The sequence below is a fragment of the Pelodiscus sinensis genome, chromosome Z (genome assembly GCF_052426305.1).
Source record: "Pelodiscus sinensis isolate ZL-2025 chromosome Z, ASM5242630v1, whole genome shotgun sequence".
NCBI lineage: Eukaryota > Metazoa > Chordata > Testudines > Trionychidae > Pelodiscus > Pelodiscus sinensis.
Window position 1 is genome coordinate 12530418 of NC_143085.1, and position 15361 is coordinate 12545778.

General features: G+C 60.0%; 1 protein-coding gene across 1 annotated transcript; it reads right to left on the reverse strand.

The window, feature by feature from the left end:
* Positions 1-2079: 2079 nt before the first annotated feature.
* Positions 2080-5309, reverse strand: LOC149520671 (uncharacterized). Its single transcript, XM_089775308.1, has 7 exons — positions 5052-5309; positions 4617-4739; positions 4011-4079; positions 3501-3606; positions 3133-3228; positions 2864-2968; positions 2080-2475 (listed from the first exon to the last, which is right to left on the reverse strand). Exons 1-6 carry the CDS (start codon positions 5265-5267, stop codon positions 2865-2867), a joined length of 714 nt encoding a protein of 237 aa, XP_089631434.1. The 5' UTR covers positions 5268-5309; the 3' UTR covers positions 2080-2475; position 2864.
* Positions 5310-15361: the final 10052 nt, after the last annotated feature.

Here is a 15361-nt window from a genome sequence, read left to right on the forward strand (position 1 = left end):
CGGGAGAGGCTGCGGGTTGCAGGCTCTGGGACAGGTTCAGGGCAGCGATGGGAGTTTGGGTGCAGACTCAGAGGCAGTTAACTGTGGGAGGAGGATCCAACAGGAGGCTGGGGTTTGGGGTGGGGGGTGTCTACCCCAGCTGCCTGAGAGATACTAGACTGACTCTGGTTTCCTTGTGTCTCCCCGGCTGGGCTCTCACTCCCACTTCTCCTCTCAGGGTCCCTGCCGGCTCCCCTGCTCTATCTGAATGCGTCCCTGGCGCCTCCACCCCCCCAAGCCTCACGAATGTGGCCCCGACTGAGACATCTCACTCCCCTGGCACTCCAGCCCCAGCACAGATTAACTCTCCTGGGTTCCAGGGAGAGTGGCATTTGCGGGTCCCTCTCAATCTGAGGGGGGGCCAAAAATGAGGGATCCCCGAACCTCAGTCCTCCCTGTCCCTTCCCCTCACCCCAGTGGGGCTGAAGCGCCAGAGCAGTGAGGTGTCCCAGTTGGGGGCCACCTCAGTGAGGCTTGTGGGTTTTGGAAGAAGGGTTTTTGTATTTTGCTTTTCTCGTGTGTGGTCCCCAACTGGTTTTTCTGGGGGTCAGTGGCCCTGGAGACAAAAAAGGTTCCTCATCCCTGCCTTTAATAAAGGAAACTTTGAAACCCTTTGTGGTAGACAGAAATTAACATTTTACCTTATTTAAAATGAAGTTTCCTAAAGTTAAAACACCTAATCTGTGTAAACATTCAAATTAAACCAGTCACCCAAGCTCCAGCACTAACACAATGGCGCCGCGTGATGATGCAATGGACGGTGCGCACCCAGGCTCCTACCCTCAGCTCTCTTCTGCACCCAACCGCCCCGTCCCAGACCCCAAACTCCTCGGTAGCAATGTGGCCCTTGACCACTTGCCAAAATGCCCCCCCCCCCATTAAAAATTATTGACAAAGCCTGATCCAAATGTTTTTTGAAACGTTCTTTAATCAGAATTAAAATACATTCTATACAATTGGGAGGGTTGGGGGGAGGGGGACGCAGCTGCTGGCTCCTCAGCTCCTTGTGCTCTCACTGGCTGTCTTCCTGCTGCAAGGGAAGCAGAATCCGTCACATTCATCCCTGGGGACTCAGGGGTACTGGGCCCCCCCAGCATTTCCACCCTCCTCCCCCCTGCGCTGAGACTTGTTCTGCTCTCTGCTCACCCCCCGTCAGGCCCGCAGGGTGAGCTTCTGACCCACCCAGCAGGGACGTGGGGTGGGGGCAGCATGAGGAAAGGGGCGGGGGACTCCCTGAGGGGATGGGAAGGAGACCCTGGCCCTGCCCCACTCTCCTGCATCTGCTCCGGCTGCTCACCATGTATCCCAGGAGCTGATGGGCCTGCCCATGCAGGGCGTGGGCCAGGACCAGCCCGGCCTGGCTGGGGCGCCTCAGGGGGGAGCGGGCAGCAAGCAGAGCCGTGTCTAAAAAGCAGTTCTCCTGCTCTGGGGTGAAGAGCTGCCCAAAGACCTGAAATCAAGAGCACGGGAGGTTTCAGCTGACGGCCCAGAGCCCGGCCCCAACTCCTGGGGCTAAAACAGCTTCCTCCTTCTGCAAACTCCCTTCCAGACCCTGCACCCAGACGCTCTCCTCACCCTGCACCCCAACCCCTGCCCCAGGTCACACCTTCCTCCTGCCCCCAAGACCCTCCCAGACCTCACCCCCCTCCGCACAACAGAGCAGCCCTAGGCCACTGGCCAACATCTTGGAGCGACCTCCATCAAAAAGTGTTGCCCCCCCTCCCGCCCTGCTTCCCCTTCTATGGGAGATCCGGGGCAAGGTGCGGCGCTGCCCCTAGGAAGCGCCGCCCCTTTGAAACGCCAGGACAGCGTCACAAAGGGGCAGCGCCGCCCTGTCCACGGCTCGAATAGTCGAGGGAAAATGCATCGACCATTCGATCAGCGACTCCCCGCTTCCCACCCCACGTCCTACCCGCACGAGGGCCCCAGCCAGCCCCACCCCCGAGCCCTGCCCTGCCCTGGCAGCGCGTCCTTACCTCTCCCACCCGCACGGTGTTGCTATGCGCCAGGACCCATCTCTCCTTATAGTAGTGCCTGCACCACAGGTCCTCTGCCTGGTGGATGTTGAGGCCTGCAAGAGACAAACCAGGGTGATTCTGCTGGCAGGTCTGAGCCCTCCCCCTCCCACGGGTCCCTGCAGGCATCCCTGGGCAAATGGAGGGGCACAGGGGGCAGAAGGGGACCACAGAGGGACGCATCCCCCCTTGGGCCAGTCTGGGGGAAAAGGGCTGGGTCCCCTCCCCCCGCCGCCGGCACCCTCAGGGTGTCCCTGGGGCCCAGGTCCCGGCTGGGTTCCTTACCCCTGTGGTGCAGGAGGAGTCGGTACAGGCTGTGCACCCCCTTCCGGGCCAGCCGGCTGACGTCTTCGGATGGGTCCGAAATAAAAAGGCCCAGCTGGGCCACGTGGTGACCCATCCTCGGCCAGTCGGCGGAGTTCTGCGGGGAGAGAAGAGGGGGGGTCCCTCAGCATCCTGGGGCTGCACGTCCCATGCTAACGGCCGCCGAGGCGGTTCTGAGCTCGGGGACGGACAGAGACACCTCCCGGGGCGGGGCGGGGCGGGGCGGGGCGGGGCCGGCCTTGCGAGGAGACAACCCTGAGCAATGGCCCCGACTGAAGGGTCACTCCGGGGGTGGAACAAGGGGATCCACTGACGGCCACTCCCCAGTCTGGGGCCCAGGTGCCCCCCGGAAAGGCCCAGGGTCGCCCCTCCCCGGGGAAAGGAGAACGCGGCCCATTCCCGGCCCATTCCCAGCTCTGCCTCCCGGGGACGCTCCCAGCCCCGCGCCCTGCAGCCCCAGAGCCCCCGGCTCCGAGGTCACTTACCTCAAACCCCGGGAGGGTGGTGGCGACTCCCAGCAGGGCCGTGGTGCTGCCAAGGGCCCTGGCTCGCTCCTGGGGCAGGCGGGACTCCAGCCACGGGCTCAGGTGCTGGGGGGGAAAGAGGCAGGTCAGGACCCGTAGGGAGGCGCCGGTTCTGGGCAGAGCCTGGGGCTCCTCTCAGACTGTGCCCCCCCCCCAGCCACTGACACAGCTCCTCTCTCGGCCCCCCGAGGAAGCAGGGACAATGGCCCCGTCCCCCCCACGGGGCTCACCTCCATGATCAGCTGCAGCCTGGCGGTGTCTGGGGACTCGGCGAGGAGGCTTGCCAGTAGGGCCTGGAGGTCGACGGGAAGGGCCCGGATGAACTGCTGCAAGACAAGGGGGAGCCCTGGGTCAGAGGGGGGTTGGGGAATCCAGGCCACCCGCTGGCCCCGGGGTGCAGCCTTGAGCAGGGTCTGAGCCGCCTCGCAGAGCAGGGAGGAGCCCAGGCTGGGCATGGAAGGGACGGGCCCCCAGGGAGAGCAACGGGAAACCTGGAGGGAAGGGTCCAAACCTGCAGCTTCTTCTCTCCCTCTGCCCCCACCCCCACTCCTCTCTGGAGCTCCAGCCCAGCCCGGGAGCAGGGCCCGGAGGGACGTACCTGCGTGTGGATGGGCTCCTGCTGCCAGTCCCCAGACACAGTCTGTCCCACGGCCGCCCTCAGCAGGGGGCTCAGGAGCTGGGCCTGTAGGGGAGGCTGCAAGGTGCTGGCAGGAGAGAGGGGCAGAGACTGTTAATTCAGCAGCAGGGCTGTGTCCAGACTCAGGGGTTTTTTCGGGAAAAATAGCCTTTTTCCGAAAAAACTTCACCTGCGTCTAGACTGCAGTCGCGTTCTTTCGAAATTAAATCGAAAGAACGCGGCTTTTCTTTCCACGGCGGTAAACCTCATTTCACGAGGAAGAACGCCTTCTTTGGAAAGTGCTTCTTTCGAACGAAGGCGTTCTTGAATGTAACTAGGGCTTCTTCGAAAGAGAGCATCCGGACTCACTGGGCGCTCTCTTTCGAAAGAGGCTTGCAGTCTAGACATAGCCCAGGAGACGGAGACTTTCCCACTCCCTGGTCAGGGGATCTGCTCTGGGGGGGAGTCGGCGGGGGGGGGGGGGGTCGGTACCTGAGGCTGCAGGCGGCGTTGAGGCAGTCGGCCAAGACCAGTGGGGGGGGGGGAGTCCTCCATGATCTCCTGTGAGACCCAAGGAGACAAAGGGGCTTGTGAGGCTGGGGCCCTCAAGAGATGCTCACACGGCCAGCGCCCCACCCAGCAGGATCCAACCCCACTGCCTCCTGCTGGCCTGTAGCCCCCCTGCCCGGCACAGGGCCCCTCCCAGCACCCCCCTCCCAAACCGGGACCAGCTCAATCCTTGTCCCCAGGCCGTCTCCTGCCCCTCCCTGCCCTGGTGACCAGCCTCTGAACCTCCTCATCCCTGCTCCCCAGGCGCATCCTCAGCAGCCCGCTCTGCTAACCTTCCAGCTCCCCCCCCATGGCCCGGGGAGACCCCTCCCTGTCCCGAATCCCCCTTCCTGTCCAGCACCCCAGACCTGCCCCATTTCTGTGTCCCTCCCTCCTCCAGCATCCCCACCCACCCTCCCCCTGCCCCTCCAGCACTCCTGGCCCCACCCATCCCATTTCCAGCACCCCCACCCGCCGCCATGGCCCAGGCAGACCCCTGTCCACCCCACGTATCCCCTCCCCTCCTCCCGGCCGCCGCCACTCGCTCACCACGATCCTGGCCATCATGGTGTCCTTGCAGCAGCGCGGCGCCAGGGTGTCCTCGCCCCTTTGGAGGGCGGCGAGGCAGGCGGGGGGGACGGCCAGGAGGAACCGCTGCAGGGCGGCTGGGCTCTGCACCCCAGAGAGAGTCTGTGAGCCTGGGGCCTGCCTGCCCCCCACGGACAGCTGCAGGGCTCAGGCCTCCCAGGAGTGGAGGTGGGAGCTGCCGGTTGTCCAAGCACCCACACTCCCCCCCCAACTGCTGCCTCAGGCTTGTGGGGGCCCAGCTGGTGCATGACAAGAGACCTCAGCTTGGGGGGCCCAGGTCATGCAGGAGAAGGGGCCCCAGGGGGATCCCCAGGGACAAGCCCCTCCCGGAGGGGGGGACGTGCTGGGAAGGGGCCGGACAATCTCGGGTCTCCCCTGTGTGGAGAAGGTTCCTACCGTGTCCCGGGTGTGGAGCTGCTCTTCAATATCATAGATGGCCCCTTCCTCCACCCGGGAGTCCATCCGCTCCTGGCAGAGCTCCGCCGAGGCGCAGGGGGGCTCTGTGCGGGAGGGAAGGGACCAGGGTGACTCCAGCGGCCAGCAGGGGTCACGCGCCCCCATGTCAGGGACCCAGGGCAGGTTGGGCCCCACACGCCCCTCGCAGGGACCCATCCCCCTTCCACCCTCACATCTGCCAACGCCCTCAGCAGAGCCCCCACCAGGAACAAGAGAGCCAAGCAGCAGCTCCCGCCCCCATCCATTGCCCTGGCTGCGGGGCAGACACTGGGGCTGCCCCCCCGTGTACTGGGTGAGCCCCTGGGCCCAGCATGTTCACGGCCCCTCACCTGGGTCTGAGCGGCTGCAGGAGGTGGCCCGGCTGCAGCTGGAGGCCCAGGCGCTGCTGCTCACTGAGCTGGACCCACAGCTGCAGGGGCTGGTGCGGAGAGGCTGGGGGCTCCCGGAGACTGGCAGGTCCCCGGGGGCCGGGCAGGGCGATGCCCCCTGGTGGTAATGGGGGCTGGGCTCCTGGGGCAGGTGTTTCTCTCCACAGAGGAGGCCCCAGAGCCACCCTACCCGGCTGCCCCGCTGGGCTGGGTCCCGCCTTCCCAGCCGCCTCTGGAGCCAGGTCCGGAGGGGCCTGGCCGGTGGGCGAGTCGCCCCGAGCTGGTGGGATTCAGCTTCCCCGCCCGCGGGGACGGAGGAGCTGCTTCCCACCGGCCCTGGGGCCATCTTCAGGGCTTTCCGGAACCACAGCCTGATGTGTTTGGCCATGCTGCAAATGAGGGGAGCAAAGGGGAGCTTGGGGCGCAGCCTGCAGAGCGAAATCCAGGGGTTCCAGCACCCCAGAGCGACTGCCCCCAGCCCCCAAATGGCCCCTTGCTTATCGGCTCGGTCTTGCACAGGCACTTCTGGCCCTTGACCGAGGGCTGGGCCTGCCTGGAACCCAGCCGGCCCCGGGCGGGATCCAAACCCCTGGGGGCTCTTACCTTCTGCAAAACGCTGTCCGGATGTGGAACTCACAGAGGACAAAGCAACTGTGAGCAGGAGACGCACCAGAGCTAAAGCAACCGGGGGTCTCCAAAGTCCCCTGGGCCCGCCCCCCCCTTTTCTCAGCCTGAGATGTGGGTTCCTCTGTGAGGTCACCACCTCCCCACCTGCCCTTTGCCTGATCTGCTGAGGGCTGCCCAAAGCCCCTGTGAGGTCACTGCCCCCCCCCACCTCACCCTGCCAGGCAAATGTCCTGCCTCTGGCCACCCCTCTGGGAAGTTGGAGCCATTCCTAGGGGTCCCCCCCACTCCCTGACTGGGCATCCTGCAGCCAGCAGCTCCAGTAGCCCCATAGGCTGCTCCCTGCCCTACACTGCAGGCTTCTTGCACAAGAACTGTTTCACACCAGAGTTCTTGCGCAAAAGGTCTCGTGCAAGAGCACCTCCACCCTGCCATGTGCTTTTGCACAAGAGTGTCCACGGCATTGTGAACGCTTTCTTGTGCAAGAAAGCTCTGATGACCATTTTAGCCATAAAAGTGTCTTGCTCAAGAAGCCCCTGGTGCCCGTCCACGCTGCCTTCTTGCACAACAGCTCTTGCACAAAAGGGGCTTATTCCTCGTGGGGAGAGGAATAACTCCTGTGTAAGAAGCCCTCTTTTCTGATGCTTTACTGCAAATTTACTTGCACAAGAATTCACGTGCAGTGTAGATGCGCCACAAGTTTTTGCACAAGAACAGTTGTTCTTGAGCAAAATGCCTGCAGTGCAGACGTGGCCTTGGTGTCACCCAGCACTGGACTTCCTGGCCAGGAGCAAGAGTTAGAGCCTCCCACTCGCCCCGCTGCCTCTCACAGGCTCCCGTCCGGCCCCAGCCCTGGGCTTTGCCCTAGCGCATCCCAGCAAGGCCTCTGGCCTGCACTAGACCCATTGACATGTGGAGAATCCACCACTGCCCTGGGGCGCTTTTGTCTATGGGACTCGGACTCACAGCTGAGCATGGAGCCTGATTTCTCCCAGGACTTGGGCTCTTTCCTGGCCAGGCCCTGGAACTGGTTCCACCTTTGTCTGCCAGGGACCGATACTGTTTCTCCTGGAGGCTCTAGTCCCCCTGGGTATGTATTTCTACACTACCCCGCTAGTTTGAACTAGCGGGGTAATGTATGCATACCGAACTTGCTAATGAAGCCCGGGATTTGAATTTCCCGGGCTTCATTAGCATAAAGCCGGCGCCGCCATTTTTAAAAGCCGGCTAGTGCGAACCCCGTGCCGCGCGGCTACACGCGGCACGGGCTAGATAGTTCGAACTACGTAGCCATTCCGAACTATCTGTACTCCTCGTTCCACGGCTCGGGGTTCTCACTAGCCGGCTTTTAAAAATGGCGGCGCCGGCTTTATGCTAATGAAGCCCGGGAAATTCAAATCCCGGGCTTCATTAGCAAGTTCGGTATGCATACATTACCCCCCTAGTGCGAACTAGCGGGGTAGTGTAGACATACCCCCTGAGACTCACTGGTGCTGGCTCACCCCCTGTCCTGCTCGTGGCTCCGTTGTCCTCCTCCCCGCAGCCCGCCCCAGCTCTAAATGCTGCTCACATCAGTTCCCCTTCCCTGTGGCCAGGCCCTGCAGGGCTCTAGGAGCTGGTTTGCTGCCCTCAGCCCTGCAGTAGCCTGCTCCCCAGTTTGCAGCCCCTCCCATCATGCGTGGGGTCTCCTGGTACCGGAGGGAGGACGGGGGCAGACCAGGAAGGTTAATTTGATGTTGCAGCGGCAGGAAAAGGGGGGGTGGCGCAGAGGAGCTGTCAGTACATTATCCCAATACGCCATCCCAGTGCAGGCGTCGCACTCAGCTCTACCTGCAGAGGAGTCTCTATCTGCGGTGAGCAGAAAGGGGGTCTAGAACACACACACAAGTAGCCCCAGAACCACGCAGGAGCAGAGTCGTTCTGCGAAAGGGAGAGGTTTATTGGGTCTGCGAGGGCGGCCGTAGGGGGGTGTCGTGTGTGTGCCACTCATCTCCGTCTGGGCAGCGGCACCGGTCGGGCTCAGAACTGGGCACAGGACCCGACCACGGCACCATCGATCTCCAGTGTATCGATCTGCTGGAAGCCGCGGCAGAGCTGAATTGCAGAACGGCTGCCCATTGGCAAAGACCTTGAAATGCTGGTTCCTGCAGCCGATGGAGAGGTACCCACTCCTCCTGGGGGGAGGAGCAGCCAAGAGAGGGACCCACTCAGACCGGTCTGGCAGCGTGACGTAGTGGAACCAGCGCTGCCTAGGTAGGGTTTTACCTCCCCCCAGTCTGCTTCTGAGACCGAGTTTCCCCCTCTGCCCCATGGGCTAACAACAAGGCACTTTACAAACATTCTCTGTGTCATCGGCATTGTATGAAGGGGGAAACTGAGGCATGGAGCGGCATCTGATTTATATAGCTCAAGCCAGTCCCCACCCCTCTCGGTCTGCAGGAAAAGAAGCCAAGTGCTCTTGTTCCCACTACTCCTCCATTCCCCTGCTTCCACCTGATGTCAAATACACAAAGCTCACTACTTCTTCTTTCCTGCACTTAAGCCAAGCAGATCAGGATGGGGAGGAGACATGAGGGAGCCCCCAGGCTCTCGCTCTTTCTCGCACATACACACACATATATTACTTTAGAAAATGCCAGGTGTGAGCTAGAGGAGAATCTCCATTAACTGTTAGCACTATAGGGCATATGATACATACATAAATCATTTACAGTCCATCCAGCAGAGGGCAACAATACACCCCGCACACATGTAGCTCCCCCTCCTTTTCCAAATGCCCCAAGATTTAAACTACTGGAGACTACCCATTAGCTGTTACTTGTATAGGAACTATGGGTATGTCTACACTACAAAGTTAATTCGAACTAACAGCCGTTAGTTGGAATTAACTTTCATAGGTGCTACACATACAAACCGCTAGTTTGGACTTAATTCGAACTAGGTAAACCGCATTCTACCAGGAGTAACGCCAAATTCGAATTCGGTAGTTGGAATTAAGGGCTGTGTAGCCACTTAATTCGAAGTAGCTGGAGCCCAGCCCTCCCCAGGTTCCCCTGGTGGCTGCTCTGGGCCAAACCAGGAAAACTCCTCTCCTCTCCCCAGCCCTGGGGCCCTTAAAGGGGTAGACTCTGGCCAGACGGCACTTGCCAGAGCCAGCCCTGCCAGCAGTCTCTGCCCCGAACCAGGGGCTGCAGGATGAGCCAGGCAGCCAGTGCCAGCGAGCCGTCCCCCCGCCCAGTCCCCCAGCACCCAGGGGCCAGCCAGGGGCCGTAGATGGCGCGCACCCTCCTGGTCTAGTGTGGAGGTCATGGACCTCATTGAGGTTTGGGGGCAGGCCCCCAGCGTCCATGATCTCTGTACTAGGAGGAGGAACGTGGCCGTCTACGGGCGCATAGCGGCCGCCATGGCCCGAAAGGGACACAGGCCACCCAGGAGCAGGTGCACCTGAAAGTAAAACAGCTGCGGCAGGCGTACGCCAGGGCCACCAGGGGCGGCGCCGCAGCAGGGGCTGCCACCTGCCCCTACTTCCCTGCCCTCGACCGACTCTTGGGGGGCGGGGCGGTCCGTGCCAGCCCGGGAGGCAGCGAGCCGGGACTGGAGGGCCCTGACCTGGGCACACCGGAGGGGCCACCACAAGGAGTTCCAGCACTGGAGTCGGCAGGGTCATCCAGGGAGACCGTACCGGGGAAGTAGTTCGAATTAAGTAGTTCGGGGGAGGAGGCGGGAGGGAGACCAGGGACCGCGCACGTGGGCCATGCCTCCCACGGATCACACAGACACCTGTGCACGTGCAAGCACATGCCATGCCACGCTCCAGCTGCGTGACACCCAGGGGCCGTGGCCCAATAGGCACATGCATGTCTGAAGAGACCTGACATGCTCCTGACCCTGGGGCGGGACCCAGCAGGATGCTTTCCCTCCACACGTCTCCTCTACATGGAGGCAGGGGACATCTCCCCCCCCCGCCCGCCCACCGCCCCGGCCACACTATACATGGCACAGGGACATGGGTGCGGTCTTGGGGCAGCTCCCAGTCCTGGGGACAGCCAGACATCCTGACCATGGCCTCTGTACAAGCACAGCGGCTCTGACGGTGCAGGGCATGGTCGCCCTCACGTTGCGGGGCGGGGGGAGGGGGCTGGGCATCATCTACTGTGTCCCCAGGGAGAAGTGACCACTCTCTTTCTCTACAGCTGTACCAGCTGCTCCTGCAGGGCGCACCACCCCACCCGGGACATGCTCCCGCACCCATGGCCTGCTCCGGACCGCCACCACAGAGCAGGAGTACTGGGACCAGCACCTGGGGTCCTTGCGAGCCCTGCACCACACCGTCAAGGCCTGGATGTGGGAAGACCTGCAGCTCCGCCAGGAGCAGCTGGCTGAGGACCGAGCCAGAAATGCAAATCTGCAGGCCCTGCTGCAGAGCATGGTGCCCTGTGCTGATCCTGCGCCTGCTGCCCCCCCAACAACTGTCCCTCCTCCCACTCCTGCCCCCTCCCACCTCTTCCTCCTCAACCCCCACACCCTCCTCCTCCTCAATGTCCACACCCCCCACCTCAACCTCTGCACCCTCCACCCCATCCCCCCGGGGACGCCGAGGCCCCCTCCCTTGCCGTGCTGGGAGGCGGTTGGCCCTGCGACACCCCCACCCCGATCCCTGAGTTTCCCCTCCCCCTCTTTCCCCTTGCTTTCCCCTTCCAGCTCCCTCCTCCCAGTTTTCCCCCTCCCCTCTCCCACACTCTCTCCTGCCCTTTCCTGCCTCCTTTCCCCCGTCTCCCCACAGTTTTATTTCCCCTCCCCAGTTTTGTTAAATAAAGAGAGTTTGTATTTTATTTTTTTACATCAGGAAGGGGAGCTAGGGAGGGGTAAGTGGAAGAAGGTGAGGGAGGAATGGGGCATGAGCCCCCGATGGGGAGGACTAGGGTAACTCTGCGGGCTCCTTGGGGTGGAAGCTCTCCTGCAGGGCCTCCTGGATCCTGACAGTCCCCCGATTGAATTCAAATTAGCTTTTAGGTCTAGATACACTAGTTCAAATTAGCTTAGTTCGAATTAACTAATTCGAATTAAGTTAGTTCGAATTAGTGCTGTAGTGTAGACATTCCCATTAATGACACACTCTTGCAGTTCTGATGCCATGCAACAGAGGGCAACAGACTGCACCGAAAACGTTGCGTATGAAAAAAAAAGCTTATTGAAGTTTTTCTACAATATTTTACCAACATTTTTAAAGCACAAATCGGTTAATTTAAGTTAAATCTTTGCCCTCAAACACTTCACGTGCAATGATCTTGGGCATTCCACACAATAATTTAGCATTGAAAGGCGATCTTTTCCTGTGCTTTGCGGTGACAATTTGGATTTGGGCATCCAAATCCAAACTGGCAGGAAAATGTCTATTTGAAACTAAACCTCACACAAGCCATTTGTGCTTCTAACTGACCGTTCTGTCTCCTTTCATTTGCAAAAAACTCAAAACAAAGGAAAATGTCAAATAGAAGCCCAGCTGGGATGATACGTCTGGTGCCTCCTGCCACAGCAACCCCCCACCCAGTGAGTGCAGAGGAGGCAATAACTCACTGGCTGCCGGGTTACGACAGGGGCAGGGAATTCCAGAAGAAACTCGCCCAGCAGAAGGGTTTGGCATTCCCCCTCGGAAAGAGCCACTTTCCTGCCCTGAAAAGACATTTCCAAGCTCAGTCATGCTGGGCGAAGCCCAGGAAAGGGGCATGGAGACAAAGCATCTCATTGGACAAGCCCGCCCCCCCCCTGTTGTGTCATCATATTTCCTTTGGCATCCGTTGCCATGTGTGACGGACCGGACCGGGCCGTGTCTGGGCACAGCTGAGGGCATCCGCTCAGGGCGAATTGCTCAAATTCGGGGCTCCTTACAGCCCCCAGACTGGTGACCTTTCCAAACAGGCCACAAACCAGTCCCACGGAGCGCTTCAGCAGCCTGCCTGAAGCCTCCCGAGCAAAACCCCTCCGACACCCCAGCAATATCCGTGCCCCAGATGGCCCCGGGCTTCATGGAATGAGGAGTAACTAGGAAGCCTAGTTCGAACTACCTTGTTCGTGCCCCGTGCTGCACGGGGTTCGAACCAGCGGGCTTTTAAAAATGGCGGCGCCCCGCTTATGCAAATGAAGCCCAGGAAATTCAAATCCCGGGCTTCATCTGCAAGTGCGGTATGCCTACATTACCCTCCTAGTTCGAACTAGGAGGGTAGTGTAGACATACCCAGAGAGACATTTCGAAAGACCTTCACAACCCAACCCAGCCATACTGGGGTAATAACACATAACATTTGGACCCCTCCAGGCCAAGTGGTACGAGAAGGTACTCGGCCTCTCCCCCGCCAGATGCGGAAGGTAGTCGAGGAGGAAGTCCAGTCGATGCTGCAACTGGGAGTGATAGAGTGCTCCCAGAGCGAGTGGCGTAGCCCAATCGTCTTGGTGCCGAAGCCAGATGGCAGTGTCCGCTTCTGCATCGATTTCAGACGAGTAAATGAAATTTCAAAATTTGACGCCTACCCCATGCCGCGAACAGACGCACTGTTAGAACGCTTGGGGAGAGCCGACTTTATAACCATCCTACATCTTACAGAGGGATATTGGCAGATCCCCCTGGACTCTGAATCGAGAGAAAAAACTGCCTTTTCAACTCCCCCGGGATTGTTCCATTTTATAAGGATGCCATTCGGACTCCATGGGGCCCCTGCAACATTTCAGCGAATGATGGACCGCTTGCTATCCCCGCATACGGCGTATGCCGCCGCGTACCTAGATGATGTGGTAATTTACAGCCAAGATTGGGAGGAACATCTCGAGCGGGTAGCGGCCGTAATGCGGACATTGCGGGATGCCGGCCTGACCACCAATCCCACGAAATGTAAACTTGGCTGGCAGGAAACCACCTACCTCGGGTACCAGCTGGGGTGGGGCCTAGTCCGGCCTCTAGTAGGGAAGGTGGAGGCGGTCCAAAACTACCCGGCACCCAACTCAAAGAAGAAAGTAAGACAGTTTTTAGGGTTGGCAGGCTACTATCGCCGTTTTGTGCCACACTTTGCAACTCGAGCCGCGCCTCTCACAGCGCTCCTCAAGAAAGACAGTCCTCAGAGGATCGGGTGGTCGCCGGAATGCGAGACAGCTTTTCAGGACCTAAAAGCCGCTGTGTGCAGCGAGCCAGTTCTGTTCTCCCCGATTTCTCCCGGCCCTTCATTGTCCAGACGGACGCGTCAGACTGCGGACTGGGGGCAGTACTGTCCCAGGAAATTGAGGGAGAAGAACACCCAGTGCTGTATATCAGCCGAAAACTATTTCCTCGAGAGCGCCGCTACGCCGCAATTGAGAAGGAGGCCCTAGTGATAAAGTGGGCCATCGAGGCGCTGCGGTATTACCTCCTTGGAGACTCTTTTATTCTTTTTACAGACCATGCACCCCTACAATGGTTCCATCAGATGCGGGATACCAACAGTCGCATGATGAGATGGTACCTGTCCCTCCAACCGTATGTATTCACAGTGAAACACCGAGCAGGGAGGGACAATGTCGATGCCCTGTCCCGCAGGGAGGAAGAGCAGAATCCCGGTCCCGGAGATTGGGAGCTGGACTTAAGGGGGGAGGAGTGTAGGGGGGTGGAATGGCCACCCACTGAGCCGGAGGCGGAGGAACCCCTCTGGGAGCCATTTTGGGCCCAGCCTAGCCCCGCCCCCTCACCTGACCGGAAGTCAAAGGGCGGGACTAGGACTATAAGAAGGCTGCCTGGGAGCTCAGTCAGGGCCCAGCCCAAAGTTATAGTGAGGAGGCTGCTGTCAGGCAGCCCCATCATTGGGGAGCTTCACAGATCCCATCGAGCCCTTGTGGGGGATGAGCCGGGGGCAGAGCCAGGATTGTGCACTGGGAGCAGGGTGGGCTCAACCCCCCTTGCAGCAGCAAGCGCCCCGCGATCTGCAGGGTGGGAGGCGAGTCCCAGTCCCCGCGATGGCCATGGTGCGAATCCTGAGCAGCGCCACTCGCCTTCCACAGGCATCTGTGGGGACTGGAAGAACCATTTCACAGCGGCGCAGAGCAAGGCCTTCGACGGGATCTACCGGGACCGCATGGGAGGCCTCCTGGGGGCGTTCCCCTGGGATGCGCCCTGGGATTGAACAGTGGGAATAAAGCATCCAGGAGACCACGAGGAGCCAGGGCTGAGTTGCTGGGAGTGGCTGGCTGCCGTGGTTCACACAGCCTATGGGAGGGAATGGCTCCGGCCTGGCAGGATGGACCAGGCTGAGGAGCGTTGCCTGGCTTGGGCATTTCATGCCAGTGCTACCTGCCATGCCCTTGCCCTCCCTCCCACCAGGTTCCATAATCAGCCTGGCCTCTTATTGCCACAGGGAGCACCTCCAGGGTCAGCCTCCAGCCACTGCAGCTCGCTCCCTCGGCCTGTGACACCTCCCTGAACCTTACCGGCACCGCTCTACAGACTGAGGTGCATGTTCTGGGAGTGAGGTGTTGTGTCATCGTCTGCCCTGGAACTCTGGGTGCCTTAAATGCTCTGCTGCTGGGCTCACAGCCTGACACCCATAGCCTCCGACAAGCCCACAGAGCCCTGTGTGCGCCAGCCTGTGGCTTCCTTCTTCCCTCCAGAGCTGAGTTTCCCCCAGGCAGGCTTTTCGCAGGAGTACGAGGTGCAGGCTTCCTGTCTCCTCCTTGCTGGCAGGGCCCATCCCACTTAGCTCTGACTCCTGCACTCCCCACACCGCCAGCCCCCTGCCCTGAAGGACCCGAGCAAGGCCAATTAAGTCTTCTAGTAAAATATTACAGCTTAAAAAGAGAAGCAATGTTTTGGTAAGAGAGTGAAGGAGAGAGGTACAGATTGGCCTTTCTCACCCTCGTTGTCTGAAGAAACAGTTCAGCATTCAGTAACTAAAGGGTTCACCCTGGAAAGTGGGTGACCAGGAAGTGTTGGCAGGTAGCCAGGAGAACCAATGGGAAGAACGTGTTAGAGTTGGCTTGAAAGGGAATCTGCCTGCTGCTTTTCCTTTGGGCATTCAAAGCAAGAACTGGGGGGAAGGGAGATGAATACCCATGCCTAGAAATGGACTAGACTTTGGAAGTACAAACATGTGAGTAGATAGGGAATGTTTATAGTTATACACAATTTTCTTTGTTTTGGTGTTTAGTTAACCCCCCCTTACGCTGTAACTAAAACTGAATCCCAGGGAAGCAATTCTCTGTGTTTTAATCTATTCTTTTCTCAGCTGCTCTATAACACCT

Coding starts and splice junctions, on each gene's coding strand:
- LOC149520671 (XM_089775308.1), bottom strand. CDS start 5,267: ATGGGTCCCTGCGAGGGGCGTGTGGGGCCCAACCTGCCCTGGGTCCCT. Junction 4,740..5,051: donor AGCTCCACACCCGGGACACG/GTAGGAACCTTC, acceptor TCTGGGGTGCAG/AGCCCAGCCGCCCTGCAGCG. Junction 3,229..3,500: donor AGGAGCCCATCCACACGCAG/GTACGTCCCTCC, acceptor CTTGTCTTGCAG/CAGTTCATCCGGGCCCTTCC.